General features: G+C 38.7%; 1 protein-coding gene across 2 annotated transcripts in view; it reads left to right on the top strand.

Annotated features, from left to right (window-relative positions):
• Positions 1–14,716, top strand: part of OCA2 (OCA2 melanosomal transmembrane protein) — a 176,538-nt gene that overhangs the window by 62,051 nt on the left and 99,771 nt on the right. For both annotated transcript variants that reach the window (XR_005102861.1, XM_037378549.1), the window contains exon 14: positions 8,738–8,870. Coding sequence is in view for 1 of the 2 variants with exons in the window: in XM_037378549.1 (XP_037234446.1) it covers positions 8,738–8,870 (133 nt within the window). In the remaining variant the exon portion in view is untranslated. The remainder of the gene's footprint in view (positions 1–8,737; positions 8,871–14,716) is intronic.

Here is a 14,716-nt window from a genome sequence, read left to right as displayed (position 1 = left end):
GTTTCCTTTGTTTGGTGGTGTTGAGGAGGATTTCTTTGTCAATGGCAAAGTGAAGAAGGAAGAAAAACAGTGGAGGGCTATAAAGAGAGGGCAGCAAGGAAAAAAAGAAAAACGTGAAAATGAAGATGAAAATCCAACTTTTGTTTTCAGAATAGGCTTTCTCACAAAAGTTAAATATATTGAAACAATTTGACTTCTTTTCAGAAATTTCAAACCAGAAATAATTGTCCATACACAAAACCCTATGACGCCAGAGGATGTGTTATCCCCGTAAACCCATGTCATACATGCCTCCACAGCAGGTAGAGACTTTGTCCGTCAGCCACAGCCCAAGGGGATGTTGGGGGTGGAAGCAGAATGGGGGCTTCTCCCATGCAGCATGGACTGCAGCTGGCTCCCACCTCCTGCCAACATTTTGGTACCCCCAGGCTGCAATGACATTCCAACACTTGGCTCTTCTGTTATTTCATTTTGCTGGGTGACTGGTCCCAAAGTGAAGGTTACGGTGGCTGGTACTGGCTGGGACTCCAGACACCTGCCAGTGGCACTGTCCTGGTCCCACCATCTCTTCCTACCAACATTGCCCTCTCTGCCCTGTGGACAGACAGAGCCACTGCTGGTGGGTGTTCACGTTTGCAGCTTTCAGCTTCTGCATGCAGCTAGCCTTTGCATGTTTTCCATGCTTTCAGCTATCCCTGCCACCCAGGGCATCAAGTCCCACTTCTGCCTCTGCCATTGTGATCCCCGGTATCCCTTGATGCATCACCTGTCTCTGGTGCACCAGAGGCAGTCTGCTCAGGGTGCAAGGGGCAGCCCCTCCTGGCGTGGGGCAGCTCTGCTCTCCTCGTGCACCTGTACCACCACCACCAGGCAGCATGGTGGAAGGGGCAGTAACGTAATGGGCACATCTGTAGGGGCACCAGGCATGTGTTTTCTGCTTTGGCCAAGTGTCATAAACCCCCAAAATAAATAAATCTAAAGGAATTCAGTGTAGTGTATGGGCTAATGTGAAAATACTTGTGCAAGTGGGATGAGGGAATTGTAGCACAAAATTCTAAGCTTTTTTATTTGAAGTCAATTATGTTTCTATTGCCGTACCAAAACAAAATCTCTTCTAATTAACTGAATATACTCAAATTAATTAAGTACTGTCCAGGTTGGAAAATGTCTTGAAAGTTCATAGTATTTAATAAATCGAATGTTTACTTTCAAAATATTTGGAATGTGCTGCAATTTGTTTGTTTGGATGATGAATTTGGAGACTGTAATATTCCTGGCTGAGGATTAGATAGCTAAATTTTACATTTTAAATGTGAAATCTCTGTAACTATTTAAAACTTCTTTTCTAAAAAAGGATAATTAGCACCTGCCATGCAGGTCATTTTCCTAAATACTCAGAAACTCATCATCTCTGTAGAACCTTTAGAAATGACTATAAACATGGGAAGCAATTAAGCAATCACATCAAAAGGAAAATATTTTATATTTCTCTTGATTGAGATACTGATAATTTTAGGAGGGTTCAGCTGTATGAATACCCTAGTAATGTGACATTATAGCAAATTCTGAATTTGAAACAACTACAAAAGCTTTCCAGATCTCCACTCTGGATTGTTTTTGGATCCTTTGTTGCATCGCAGAAATAAGGAAGCAATAAAATACATCAGATTCAACACAGGACCATGGGACTTGTACTGCTTCTTTCTTATATTCTCAACTGTTATTCCTATGTATATAAAAATAAGATGGTTGAAGACCTACTCTTGGCTTTTAGGCTGAGTGGTATGGGCTATCTTATGTCCTCCCTGCTTAGGGCTCACCTCTAAAGGAGATTTGCCTGGGAGAGCACTGACAGGAGTAACTGGATAAAGCCAAGAGTGAGCACAGGGAGGGAGCTGGACCATCGGCCTCACCGTCTGTGATGCTGAACTAACAGCTCGATTCCTAATTTTGTCCACCTGCCCCAGCATGCTCTCTTTTGTTCAGAAGAAGAAACACAGATATTGTTGTCCTATTTCTGAAACTACTTCTATCAAAGGCTGCTGTGTGGAAGGGTTATATGACCAACTACAAATCTACGTCTAAATGCGTGGGGTGTCCTCTATATTTGTACCAAGTAAAATTTATTCTGTTTTTTAAAGAACTGTTTCAGAGAGAAAAGTTCTTCAATGCAATAATGCCATTTTGGAAACAGCATTTCATGCAGTATTTTTTATAGTATCTATTATGATATTTTCTACAGAAAATACCTGGATTTTGCCTCTTTTTAGCATTATGGTCATGTTTTTGTCATTCTAGGAAATTTTTCTCCTTAATATTGTCATTGAAATTCCCCTTTTCATCCTCTTGCGCTTCCTTTTCAGTGTTATTGTTTGCATAGTAAGTACAGGGTTACTTGGACAATTGGCCCTGTAGGAGGCTGAATAGTGTATTGTACTGTGTAGATGACTGGGTTTTCTATTTTATTAGGTGAGATCAGGAGGAGAATTTTAGCAGTCTTCCTGAACTTTTACTGTTGTACATCACCCTCTAAAAGCAGTCTAGTAAGATATTATGCAAGTTTACACTTTCTTAGGAAACCTCGCTTTTTAAATCAATAGAAAATGAAGTGCAGCCTTGTTACTTTGGGTGCTGTTATTGGGTTATAGCTTTGGAAATGCTTTGCTCTTTTGTTTACCGTAGTGCTGGAGAGATTTTTCTCCCTAGGTTCTGGGGAGAAGTCATGTCATATTAAGAATATTTTATCTAAATTATGTTTGAATAAATAAGCTTGTTGTTAGAGTTTACTCATTAAAATGTAGGGATAAGTCTGTTTATTTGTCTTGAGATGCAAATAGATGCCAAAAGGACTTTTTTCTTTGTAGCAGTGGTTAATTTATAACCCTGACATATTCCCTACCATCATGCCTGGAATCAGTGGAACATTTGCATAATAGGAGAGGAAGATTCGTTGTACCCTTTCTTGTTTTTAGTTGGGTGTTGGAAGAAGTTTCACAAAATACCAGTTATGTTGCGATTTTAGGGAAGGAAAATAAGAATTTTTACTAAAAGCAAATGGAAAACACATCAAATGAATACAATACTTCTTAAAATTTATTATTACCTTTAGAGTATGGCTACTGAGTGGACGTTGCTAGCAAAATTACACTTTTATCTTGAAGAGATATGTGCTTCATACTTTGGGAATTCCATTTTTATATGACAATAGGGCATGAACTGGTTTGAAATGGTCGTTGTTTTCAGAAAGGCTGAACATTAAGTCCTCTATATTTGGAAACTTCACAAGTATCTACAGTCACACCTTTGAAATCAGAAGTTGCTTGTGCTCTAAGCTTAGGCTGTGATTACAAGTGCTATAGAGAATGGATAGTGAATAGGTCTCCAGAGCAAAAAAATAGTGTGAACATAGTATACACTTGTGTATCTAGATTTCATTTGCCTAAAAGAGGTCATGATAAGAGCAAAGGCAGTTTTGGCTTGTGCTAGCCACTGGATTATATCCTTTTATTTACCATCTTTGTTAGCATGTGACAAAGCTTGTACTGTTAATCTGACGTGTGCTGAGGATTTTGGGGTTCCAGCATCCCACTCAGGTTTATTCCAGCCATTTAGCAGGAATTCCCTGGGAAACGGACAGCCACCAGTTCTCCTGTTCTGCCTTTCGAACACTTTCAGCCTTCATGCTGAAATTTAACATTATGTGATATTAGTTGATTATATTTCATGAAAAAATATGTTACTGAAAAATTATGAATAAAAGTAGACAATTCTGAAAACTGGAAGAGAGAAAATCCTATATGTGAATCTGTAAAGGTATTTCAAGTCCTGGAGGCTGTGAAAGGAATTTCCATCATTTACTAGGCTATTTTTGTTGAGTTTGCAGAATACAAACTTGTTAAAAGTTTTAATTTGTAGAACTCCTACCCTTCTGTCAATGTTTCATTGATTAGGTTTCTCAAGAAAAAAATGAAATCCTAGGTAAAGTATGTAAAATAGAATTTTTGGGTTTATGGCTGATTTCAGTTTTTTTCCCATCTCTGCATGTAGTAACCATTAAAGAGTGTAGTACAAAACAAAAAAGGAGGTTTGCCAGTGTCTCAGATAAGCATTATCTTCATCATAACACTGATAGTGTTAGACCATCAGCAATTTCTGGCTCAGGGATGTCATGGGCAGTTCCTCCTGAGACAACATAGATCTCAGACACTCAGCTAGAAGGGATGTTTAAACCACTGTAGGAATAACAAATTACTCTTGCTCTTCCTATTACTAGTTTTAAGATATTAAGTAAAGGGCATTCTGGCTAGAAGCGCAGTATTTGCTGTTCCCCATGAACTGCTGTGCCTGGCTGTAATTTCTGCTTTCTCTTTGCTCTAAAATGGCAGAATTCTTCTGGAAAACTCTGAATTACTAGAAGTTAATTTCACACCTCCAAAAACAACTAAAAAAATCAGGATGATAGAAAGTTAATATTTTAGGAAAATAGTATGATACTTCCTCCTAATATGAAATTGATATATTTGACTTTGCATTTAAAACTATAAACCAAGAAAAGATGCCCACTCTGTTTCAGTTCTGAATCTGTAGGCAGTGGAACCTTTAGGCTGCTGTCTGGCTAAAACAAAATCTTTATGTTTTCTGTTGACTGGGGAATGAGAGGAATTTAACACAATCAGCATAGCCTCAAGTAAGGGTTGTTTGAAGCATATATTGTATTTAGCTGATGGATTGAAATCTCCTGGTATAAAAGTATTTCTTGCCTATTGTGCATGTCAATTCTATTTCAGTCTATTGTGCAGGAAAAAGAAAATCTTTATGAAAATGACATTTTGTTGTATGCATCAGACACGTAGAGCACTTTAATGTGTTTTTACAATGCTGAATCCTGGCCCCGGCAGCACAGAGGACTCGGGAGGCATACAATGTGTTATCCACAGCCACAAAGGGTATGAATGTAGGCTCTGTGGAGATGTTGCATGGCCTTTCTAGGGTGTGGGAGAAGGAGCAGGAGCAACTGTGCCACCATCTTGGTATCCTCTGCTGTATCTGTGGTATCTGAGGTACAACCCTTTAGCCTCTTAAGTTCTCCAGAGGCTGCTAGTTGACTACTAGCTACCTGACAGTGTCTGGTGTGAAATCTGCCTTCGCTTTCACTGAAAGCATATTCTGTGTGCTGCAGAAAGGCTGGTGTGAAGCACTCAGCCCAAAGCATCAGGGTGGTCTCTTTGCCGTGAGCTCTTCTGGTATCAGCCATAAGAAGGAGTGCACTTCACAGTCCTCAGCCTCCTCATGGCTACTGGGTACTAGTTGTCCAAGGCTAGTGATCACCAGAATTCAGTTTCACTCACTGGTTCTTGTGGATCAATGCAAGGAGGTAATAAGGACGAAACCTGGAAACAAAGGATGGGAAGAGACTTGAATCCAGCTTTGCACTATCACAGGCAGTACTGTCACACAAGGTCTTTTCTGAAATAAGCACACTCCATGTTAGAAAACAATTTGTTTCAGCTGAATTGAAAAGCTGTTCTGCAGTAGCAGCAGAGCAGCAGGTTTTCTTTTTCCCCGGGGGTCTCAGGGATAAGAAAGATCAATGAAGTGATGTTAGGAAGTTTAACAAAATCCTGAATCTTGGTTCCAGCTACTCTCTTTGAAAAGTTTGGGTAAGCTCCTGGATAGGATCCCCAAAAATCTAGTAGACATTATTTTTGCTTTTGTGATGATGTCTGCGAATCACTTTTAAAGGCTCATTGATGCCAGCTGTTATGTCATGAAGCTGTGTTAATTCAGGTTTATAAATTTATTTTTTAAGAGTATTGTGATCTCCATCTTGTTTCAATTCCTTTCAGCTGTCAGCTAGACCTGAGGTCACCTTCTTAACCTCAGCATTTTAGTTTGCCTTCTAGGTTGATGTGATTTTCCTTTTCATAGAGAAATTAATTTTGCGGGTTTCAAGTGACACATTTCTTGTGCTGTATGCTTTGTTTGAGAAGCTTCTGCATTGTGGCATTTCAGTAACAAAGCACAAATATTTTGCTCTGAAATTAGTGTGATATTCAAAATATAAAGGCAAGTGACTTTGTAAATATTTAAATCGAGAGTTTCCAAGGGTCCTTTGGGTTGCTGTTTCTCTTTTTTATTTCCCACATTAGCAATTATCTTTATGCCTGAGTATCTCTGCAGAGAATTTCTGCAGGCATACTCTGCCTTGTAGCTGGCATTATTCTTTGTGATGTGGGCACATTGCTGCCAGCCTAAGAAAAGCTTCATCTCCACTGCTTTTTGTAAGACTAGGTTGAGTGCAAAAGCAGTTTTCCTGGTTCTGGTAATTCTGGTTTGAATATATTTGGACCATCTTTAATTACTTTATTGCTCCTCAACCAGCTGTTTCCCAGTCATTTTGTTTTTCAAAGGATAATTTTTTTTTCCAGTCAGACTTAGGCATTGCTGTTTCGGTTGGTGCAGCTTCGGTGTTTTTACAGCTTAATTCCTTTCAGTTTCCTACATAACCTGAGGCCATTTTAGAGACCATAAAAGCTGAATACTTATTTTGCATACTTCCTGAACTGTCTAATGACCCATTGTCAATACTTGAGAAATTTCCAAATCAAGGCTAGTTCACCGTGCTTTTAAGGATTCTGATTTTTTCTGGCCAAAATTTTCTGATTTTCCATTTTGGCTATAATCCCAGAGGCAATCCATGTATAAATTAGATTTATTGTCAATTTTAAATGGCTGAAATTAAGGAAATACACATAGGAGATATGGAATTTATATACTTTGGAGGCAGATCTTAAAAACATTGAGCCTTTGCAGAATTTCAATTATTTCTTTTCACATAGCTATTTGTAAATTTCCTAGAGTTATGAAATAGATTTCATCCCTCATAGAAATGTCTCCTGTATCTCTGAATCTTGACTTGATGCCCAGAGGCCAATCTTTATTTATAAAAATTGACTTGTAAAGCCTGTCTTGCAGAGATGTCAGACATTTGACTGGCTGACCTATTATGTAGGCAGACTGAATGAAGGTATATTATTTTCCTTTATGGTGTCATGTTTTTATGTTCAATTCTTAAAATAATCTTATTCCAATTCTTGAAGAGGCTTCTTTCCACTTTTATTAAAGAAATGGAAGTAGCTGAGTTATAATGAAAGGCCAGTGAATGAACAGGTATACAGTTTCACCTTTTAGTGGCTGGAGAGTACATGAGGCAAGGAATCTGCTATTAAATAGCAACTAAGAATTATTTTCTTTAGCTCATGAAACTGAAACCTGTATTTTTGCTAGGATCAAATTCTAATCCTAAGTCTGCATATTTATGTTTTGAGATTTATTTAACTCTCTGTAAACTATGGATTTTTTGCAAAAGAGCACTAATCTTACTAATCTTTATCTGGCTACGGAAGTTCTTTATGACTTTAATCAGTTTCTTGTGCTGTGTGTCTTTTTATTATGCCCTGTGGTGCAATAGAGAAACATTATTTTCCTTTTTTGAACCAGAGACATTTCAGCTGGGACATATCCACATAAACTCTTTTGGTAGGAGGCAACACAGAACGTACATTTAAGGTAGTAAGTCCCTGATAGTCTTAACACACAGAAGGTAATATCAGCTGATGCTACATGGGAAGCTGTTTTTAATATGCATTTGCACTATAGGAGGGTCTACAGGTAGCACACAGATATTTAGTAAAAGGCAAGTCACCATAGGGACATAGAGGTGTGGCACAGTGAGATTCCATGACTTTCTAGAATCTCTGGGAAATCAGCAGGTGCTCTGAAAATTCAGTTTAGACAACCTGAGCTATCCACAGCTTGGACCATGCTTTCTTCCAACTGTCACAGAGCTGCTGTTCTGGGATCACCGGTTCAGACAACTTCTAATATGTGAATATATGACAGTTCCTTGCTACCAGAGTCCTTAAATGTGTTCCCCCTTGGAAATTCATCGAAAACTTCTTTTGGACAAGCTAGTCATGACTACTTCAGAAAATTCCAGCCCAAAGGCTAACCCTGACCCATTACAGTGTTTGTAATACGGAATTGTGGAATAATTCAGTTGAAGGGGGCCATGGAGGTCATCTAGTCCAACATTCTACTCAAAGCATGGCTAAGTTCAAAGCTTTAGGGCGGGTTGCCACTATCCATTCTCATTGCTTAAAACAGTACCTTTTTAATTCTGCCTAACCTTTTCATGAACCCCTTCATTAAATTGTTTTGTTATGCAAAATGTAAAGAAATGTGTCCATTTATTAATGAGGCAGAAAAATTATCAGAGTATCAATGTATAATATTTTTATTGTAGAAGAGTATTCATGAATTTTGATGAAATTCTGGTTCACATAAAATGACTGTAAAAATTCATGTTCAAATCAGTTTAAAAGAAAAGCTGGTTGTTAAAATTTAACTATTTCTGTGATCCAGTATGGTTTAAAATGAATTTGCAGTTATTTAAGTGACTCAGTTTGCGATTTTTTTTTTTTCCTATCTGTGTCAGGAACATGAAATGTATTCAAGAATAACTCATAATTCTATTTTTTAGTTCTCCAAATTAAATTGTAATGTGGCTCATCACCTTGAAACAGATGAAATGCAGCATAAACTGTACTTGAAACTTACTTTATTGCTTTATATTTATTATTGTTTGCTATAGTACATACAGTTGAATACTTTTCCCTGTAGGTAATACAGAAAAATAACTGGTTTTTTTAATGTAGGCTTTAATTTTTATTTCCAGGGATTGGATTTTGCAGCCTTCACAGGGCATATGTTTGTTGGCATCTGCCTTGTTGTTCTGGTCTCCTTTCCTTTTCTTAGACTTCTTTACTGGAACAAAAAACTTTACAATAAAGAGCCGAGCGAAATTGTTGGTAAGTATGAATGAGAGAACATTTTTATTATCGCTACATTGAATATATGCTAAATAGAAACAGAATAGTGCTTACAACAAGGTTGTCCTCAGACAGAAGGGCCCATTCTCCTTCAGTCTGTGAACATTAATTTTTTAACTAATAATCTAGATTTTATTTTTAATTGTGTTATTTTCTGACTTTTAGAAATTGATGTTTTTCCAGTGCTAAGGTGGATATGAATTATGAAATATTCTCCAAAATTTATATTGATATTTTGCATCATTTATAACCATAGGCTTGAATATGAGGCTTGAATATGAGGTGTTCTGTATAGCAACAGAAAACATCTGCTCAAGGTGCCGAGTTCACAGCCTAGCTTTAGAAATATCCCGGGTTTCCCTTATGACAGGCAGAGTGCACTATGCATTCCCTCACTGCTGATTTTCTTCCACTTTTTTTTTTTTTTTTTTTTTTTTTCCAGTAATCCTTTCCTGGCCTGTGGTCAGCGAACACTTCATCAAAAGTAGAACTTTCCAGGTTCTTTCCAGCTTGCCTCTGTGGCTCTTCCAACCCTAAATTTCCCAAGTGTATAATTTCTATAAATCAGTAGGACTAAATCTCTATATTTTTTAGGTTGCTCACTGCAGCAGTCTCTAGAAGTCTTGGGTAAAGCTATTTCGATGGCTGTTGACTATGTCAGTCCCTTTTTGTCTTCATGCTTTTATGCCTTTCTATTCAGTCATTTTGAAGTTTTCATCATTGTTCTCAGGCTTCTGCTTCAGCGCTGAAACTTAATAACCCCCAAATGTTACAATTGCTTTATGAGGTAAGAAATAATTCACTAAGTATCATTTCTTAGCAAGCTTTGTACAAAGATAGTTGAGTGTAACTGTTTCTTCCCTGGGAATGTTTTCTTCACTTTTGGCTGCAGAAGACTTTAAGATCCAGGCTTCCACAGACCATGCAGTGGATGGTTTAATGTGCTGTACAACATCTCCGAACCTGCCTATGTGGGGTCTGTTTAGCACAGGGAGGAGAATTTCTCATATGGTTCATATAAGTTGGCTCCATTGGAGTAATCTGTGGAGAAAGACAAGCCCTTCTAAAGACTAATGTAGCTGTCTACAATAGAACAGATACATTGCAGTGCCCCAGCGTTTACCTGTCTCTTTTGAATACAAGGGGAGTCCAAGGTAACTAACTTGGTGGTGGAGATCTTCATGATAGGTAACTAATTTAGGCAAAATGAGTGCCACTTTTGGTGAATTGCCTTGTTCCAGGGAAAATTAGCTTTAGGAGTAGGATTTTATTAAAAAGAAGTGGGAGTCCTCTCTTCAGTGGATAGCACTGCGTTTGTTGAATCCCATCTGATAGAAAGGTCAGAGAACAGACTTTACTGCTTAGGAAGTTGGCTCTTGTGCAGACACTCGGTTTTGAGGGACTGCGGCACCCATTCAGCACAAGCATGCTCAGCCTACCTAGGGGCCACAGTATTTCCCGATATTAAGAACCAAAGCATTTTTTAGTTGTTCTAGAGATGTTACCACTTAAGTGTTTTCACAGAGAACTAAGGAGAATTTTCCTTCTATGTATTTGCTTTGTATGAGATATGCATTTTAATTATTGTGCCATTGTAAAAGACCTGAAGCTTTCTGCACTGTTAAAGATTTGGTCCTGAGAACAAGAGAAATAATATACTTAGTCCCTAAGATGCCTAGATATTTCCCTGTGACACTGCAAAGTAAGATTTTTTTCAGAAAGCCATCAAGGATCTTCTTTTCCTATCTTCTTGTATCAGGGAAGGTGCTGCAAGAAGTCTTCCTTACCTGGTAAATAAATCTATTAAATATATACTTCTCAGCCAAAGAGAGAGAAGATTTAGTTTAGAAATAGGACACTTCTGGCTCACCTCAGCTTTTGCACTACATCAGTTTCCATTCAAATAGCTAGAATTTTACCTGGGTGCCAGGAATGTCAGAGAAATGACAGAGAATGCTGGAGAAAGTAATTCTGAAAATTGGCAGTGCTAACATGCTGAAAGGGATGATCTCCTTTCCTAGCCATAGGTGTGCCATAAATATGTCAATTAATGTTCTTGACTTTTGTATTCTGGGAAGGCATCATTACCTAAAATAAATATCCATTAAAAACTTAATAATAAGCATTGCAAACTGTGTATTATGGCTGAATGACCTTCCTACTTGTCTGGTCAAAGCTAGCACTGTGAAGAGGGGTGAAAAAGCTACGAGATATACAATATCCACTCTCAAGTTGCTCCCAGTAGAGTATTGAAATGCATAATTTGAACAGGTGGGAAGTTGGCTCACGTTCCTATTGCTCCTTCTCTTTGAACTGGTGGATGCAAAGCTGGACATGAGCCAGCAGTGTGCGCTCACAGCCCATAATGCCAACTGTATCATGGGGTGAATAAAAAGAATGTGGCTGACAGGTTGAGGGAGGTGATTCTGCCCCTCTGCTCTGCTCTGGTGAGACCCCACCTGCAGTACTGTGCTCAGCTCTGGGGCCCCCAACACAAGAAAGGCATGGATCTGTTGGAATGGGTCCAGAGGAGGGCCACAAAAATGTTGAGAGGGCTGGAGCACCTGCCCTGTGAGGAAAGGTGGAGAGAGTTGGGGTTGTTCAGCCTGGAGAAAGAAGGTGCTTAGGAAACCTTATTGTGACCTTTCAGTACTTAAAATGGGCTTATAAGAAAGATGGGGACAGACTTTTTAGTCTTTTAATGGGGTCTGTAGTAACAGAACAAGAGCTGTTTTTAAACTGAAAGAGGGTAGATTCAGACTAGATATAAGGATAACGGTGGTGAAACACTGGAGCAGCTTGCCCAGGGAGGTGGTAGGTGCCCCATCCCTAGAAACATTCAAAGTCAGGTTGGATGGGGCTCTGATTAGCCTGGTCTAGCTGAAGATGTCCCTGCTCATTGTAAGAGAGTTGGACTAGATGGCCTTTAAAGGTCCTTTCTAACCCAAACCATTCTATGATTCTATATCAAAATGCTAAATATAGAGCAAGTTCGTACCTGTTCTACGCAGGGCTTAAGAATGAGAAACCTTTGTGGAAGAGATCAGCTCTGGGAAAGGAATTATCTTTTTGCTGGGGAGGAAAGGAACATTTGCAGCCTCCCAGATAAACGCCTTTGTATGCATCGTTATAAAAAATTATTACTTTTCTTTGTTGCCTGAAATAGTTTATTAAATCTTTGGTATTCAGCATTTTTCTGTAACTTCCCAACTTTCTTATTTAAAAAGAATTAATTCACTTTTATTAATTTCCTATTTTCTAATAAAAGTCATACCTTCATAGACATTTCCATGAATAACTGGAGTTATTATATACTTAAATTATCTTTAAAAATGCCAACATGCAAGGTGTCTTGAGAGAAATAGTATCTAAAGTCAAGAAATTAATTCTGTTGACTGTGAACAATTTTGATCCTGACATAAGAGCATTATTTTATGAATATATGTTTTAGAAAATAGAATTGTTATTTTTTCCTTCAAGCTATAAAGGAAATGTTCTAAAGGAAATGCTTCTAAAGCATATGTTTTGGATTTTTAAGAAATCAAGTATGCATAACAAGGTTTTTTTAATTTGAATAGACCAATTTATTCACTAACATAGTATTTTTGCCAGTGAAAGACTGCACTAGTGAAACACTGGCTAGCATATTTCCCTCAGTTCATCTCTCGGTAATCTTTGTTACTTGCAGCTTAACTTGTTCAGGTATAGCAGTCTCCTAATCGGTACACCATGTGTTCTTATAAGGAGCTGCTCCACCATTGCTGCAAAGCTGATCAGTAACTGTTCAATTAAAGCAAATGCTGAAGCGCTACTCTATGTATTGAAATTTTCTGTGAAAGGGAAAGTGGCCAACACAGCTCCATTAGGAGGTAGCTGTTGTGGTCAGAATGTGTGCAGAATGTACTCTAAGATGCTTTTAGGGGTCCTTCCATTTCATGTTGCAACAATTCTGTGATAACTTCAAATGGCTTGTTTGAAGCAGCTGTTTTAATCAACTAAATACTAGCCTTCTCTCACCCTGCCCCTAATTAGCAATTAAACAAGATATGTGAGACTTAATTGGTATATTATTTTCCCCAGATTTTTCTTCCCTGTATGCCATGTGTTTTAAGATATTTTTTTTCCTGTTGCTTTGGGCTACACAGATTGTTGAGAATGGAGAAGTACTAATTTTAAGAACAGACAATGCTGTTATTCTGAAGACACATTGGCAGATTAATTTCAGTGCTGTGTGTTACCAGTGGCTTTCAATTGTTCACTTTCAGACTGAGCTGCAGCACCTGTGCAGCAGAAAAAACCACATGTTCTTTCCCCAGGAGCCACTGTCTACATGCTGTGGCTTGAAGTGAGGCATATTACAAAAGAAAAAAGAATATGAAGAACTAAGTCATGAGAGAGAAAATCAAATGCTTTTTCAAGAATGGATGGATATTTTGAGGACTCTTTTGAGTGTGACTTTCAGCTGATAAAACTGCACCTTGTTCTGTGTGATGCAGAAAAAAATGCTAGGTTTAGGCTAGCAAGCTGAGAAAGTTTTAAAATTGTATATACAGTTTCCCAATATAATATATAAGGGGAAATAATAATATATGAGTGAAAGAGGAATTAATCTTGCTGTCGTCGTTCTGTCCCAACCCAGCACATCCTCCCCCCCAACTTGAAGGCATACTTTTTACTTCCCTTAAGGGTTTACAATACATTATTTAGTCCCTGGGAAACATGGCAATACACTATTGTGTCTCAGCTATTGAGCTGTGGAGATGTTGACCTCAGCATTTGGGAAGGTCACTGTCCCCAGGACAGTGGGTGGCATATGGTCTAGTGACAAGTGTTATTATTGACATTTTTGACAAAGAGGAGAGCTTTGTCTTAGCACAGCAACTTATTTGGCACCAGTTTCCCATTTCTCCTGTGTTGCTTGCTCCAGTTTCTGGTAATTTCACTGGCTGAAAGCGAGACCCACTATTGAAGCAGAAGTGGTGATGTCAAGAGAGGGGGGAGTGCCTTTTTCCTTCTAGTGTGCCTCACTGTCTGCAGCAGAGAAAATACTGCTATGGTAGTATTTAAAGTATGTAAAGTTGACAACAGAAGGAATTTTCTAATTAATCATAGTCATGTGTAAAGTGTTTAACATGTGAAAAACATGGTGCTGTTTCCCACAACGTGAAAAGTGGTAACCAGATGAGTGAGCAAATCTGTTTCTTTCTTCCATGTGCAGCTTTACAGTTGCTTCCCTAAGAGAAGAAAAAGGAAAGGAGGAGAGAAAAGAGGTACAAAACCAGCAGTGAAAAGGTAGAAAGTCTAGAAGAAGTAGGGGATGATAACTGAGGGTTGTCACACATGTGTAACTGTTAGGACTGTGCTTGCCTGCAAGATGTCCAGGCACTCACTGTTCCTGGACGTAGAGTACGTACTGCTCACGTCGGGCCTCATTTTGCATGAAATTGTGCAAAGAATGGCAGAGCTAAGCAAGAAAGAGAAAAAACAAGGTGAAACTGAGAAAGTTGTTTAGCACTTAATGTGGTGAGTTTTGCCCTCTGTGTCCCATAGTGACTACAGATGTCTGCCACGGTACTTTGTGTTGCGCACAATTGACCAAGTGCAGACATCACCAGTTGTAACTGTAGCTGAACAGAAGGTATCACTCAGTGCTGTCATTATTATTTTGTCCACGTGACCCCCCTTGCCCGTTGCAGCCCTGAGATGCCTGCCTGGGGGAATGGTCCCCACGCCAGGTGGCTGTGGTTAAAGGGTTAACAGCTTGGCAGTTTTCTCGGGGAATGGATGCCCAGGTGGCCTCTGCAGCCTCTGAACAGTGGTGCATG

This window comes from Falco rusticolus, chromosome 2 (assembly GCF_015220075.1).
Source record: "Falco rusticolus isolate bFalRus1 chromosome 2, bFalRus1.pri, whole genome shotgun sequence".
Classification (NCBI taxonomy): Eukaryota; Metazoa; Chordata; class Aves; order Falconiformes; family Falconidae; genus Falco; species Falco rusticolus.
Note: the sequence above shows the minus strand (reverse complement) of the source record. Positions and strands in the feature narration are given on the sequence as shown.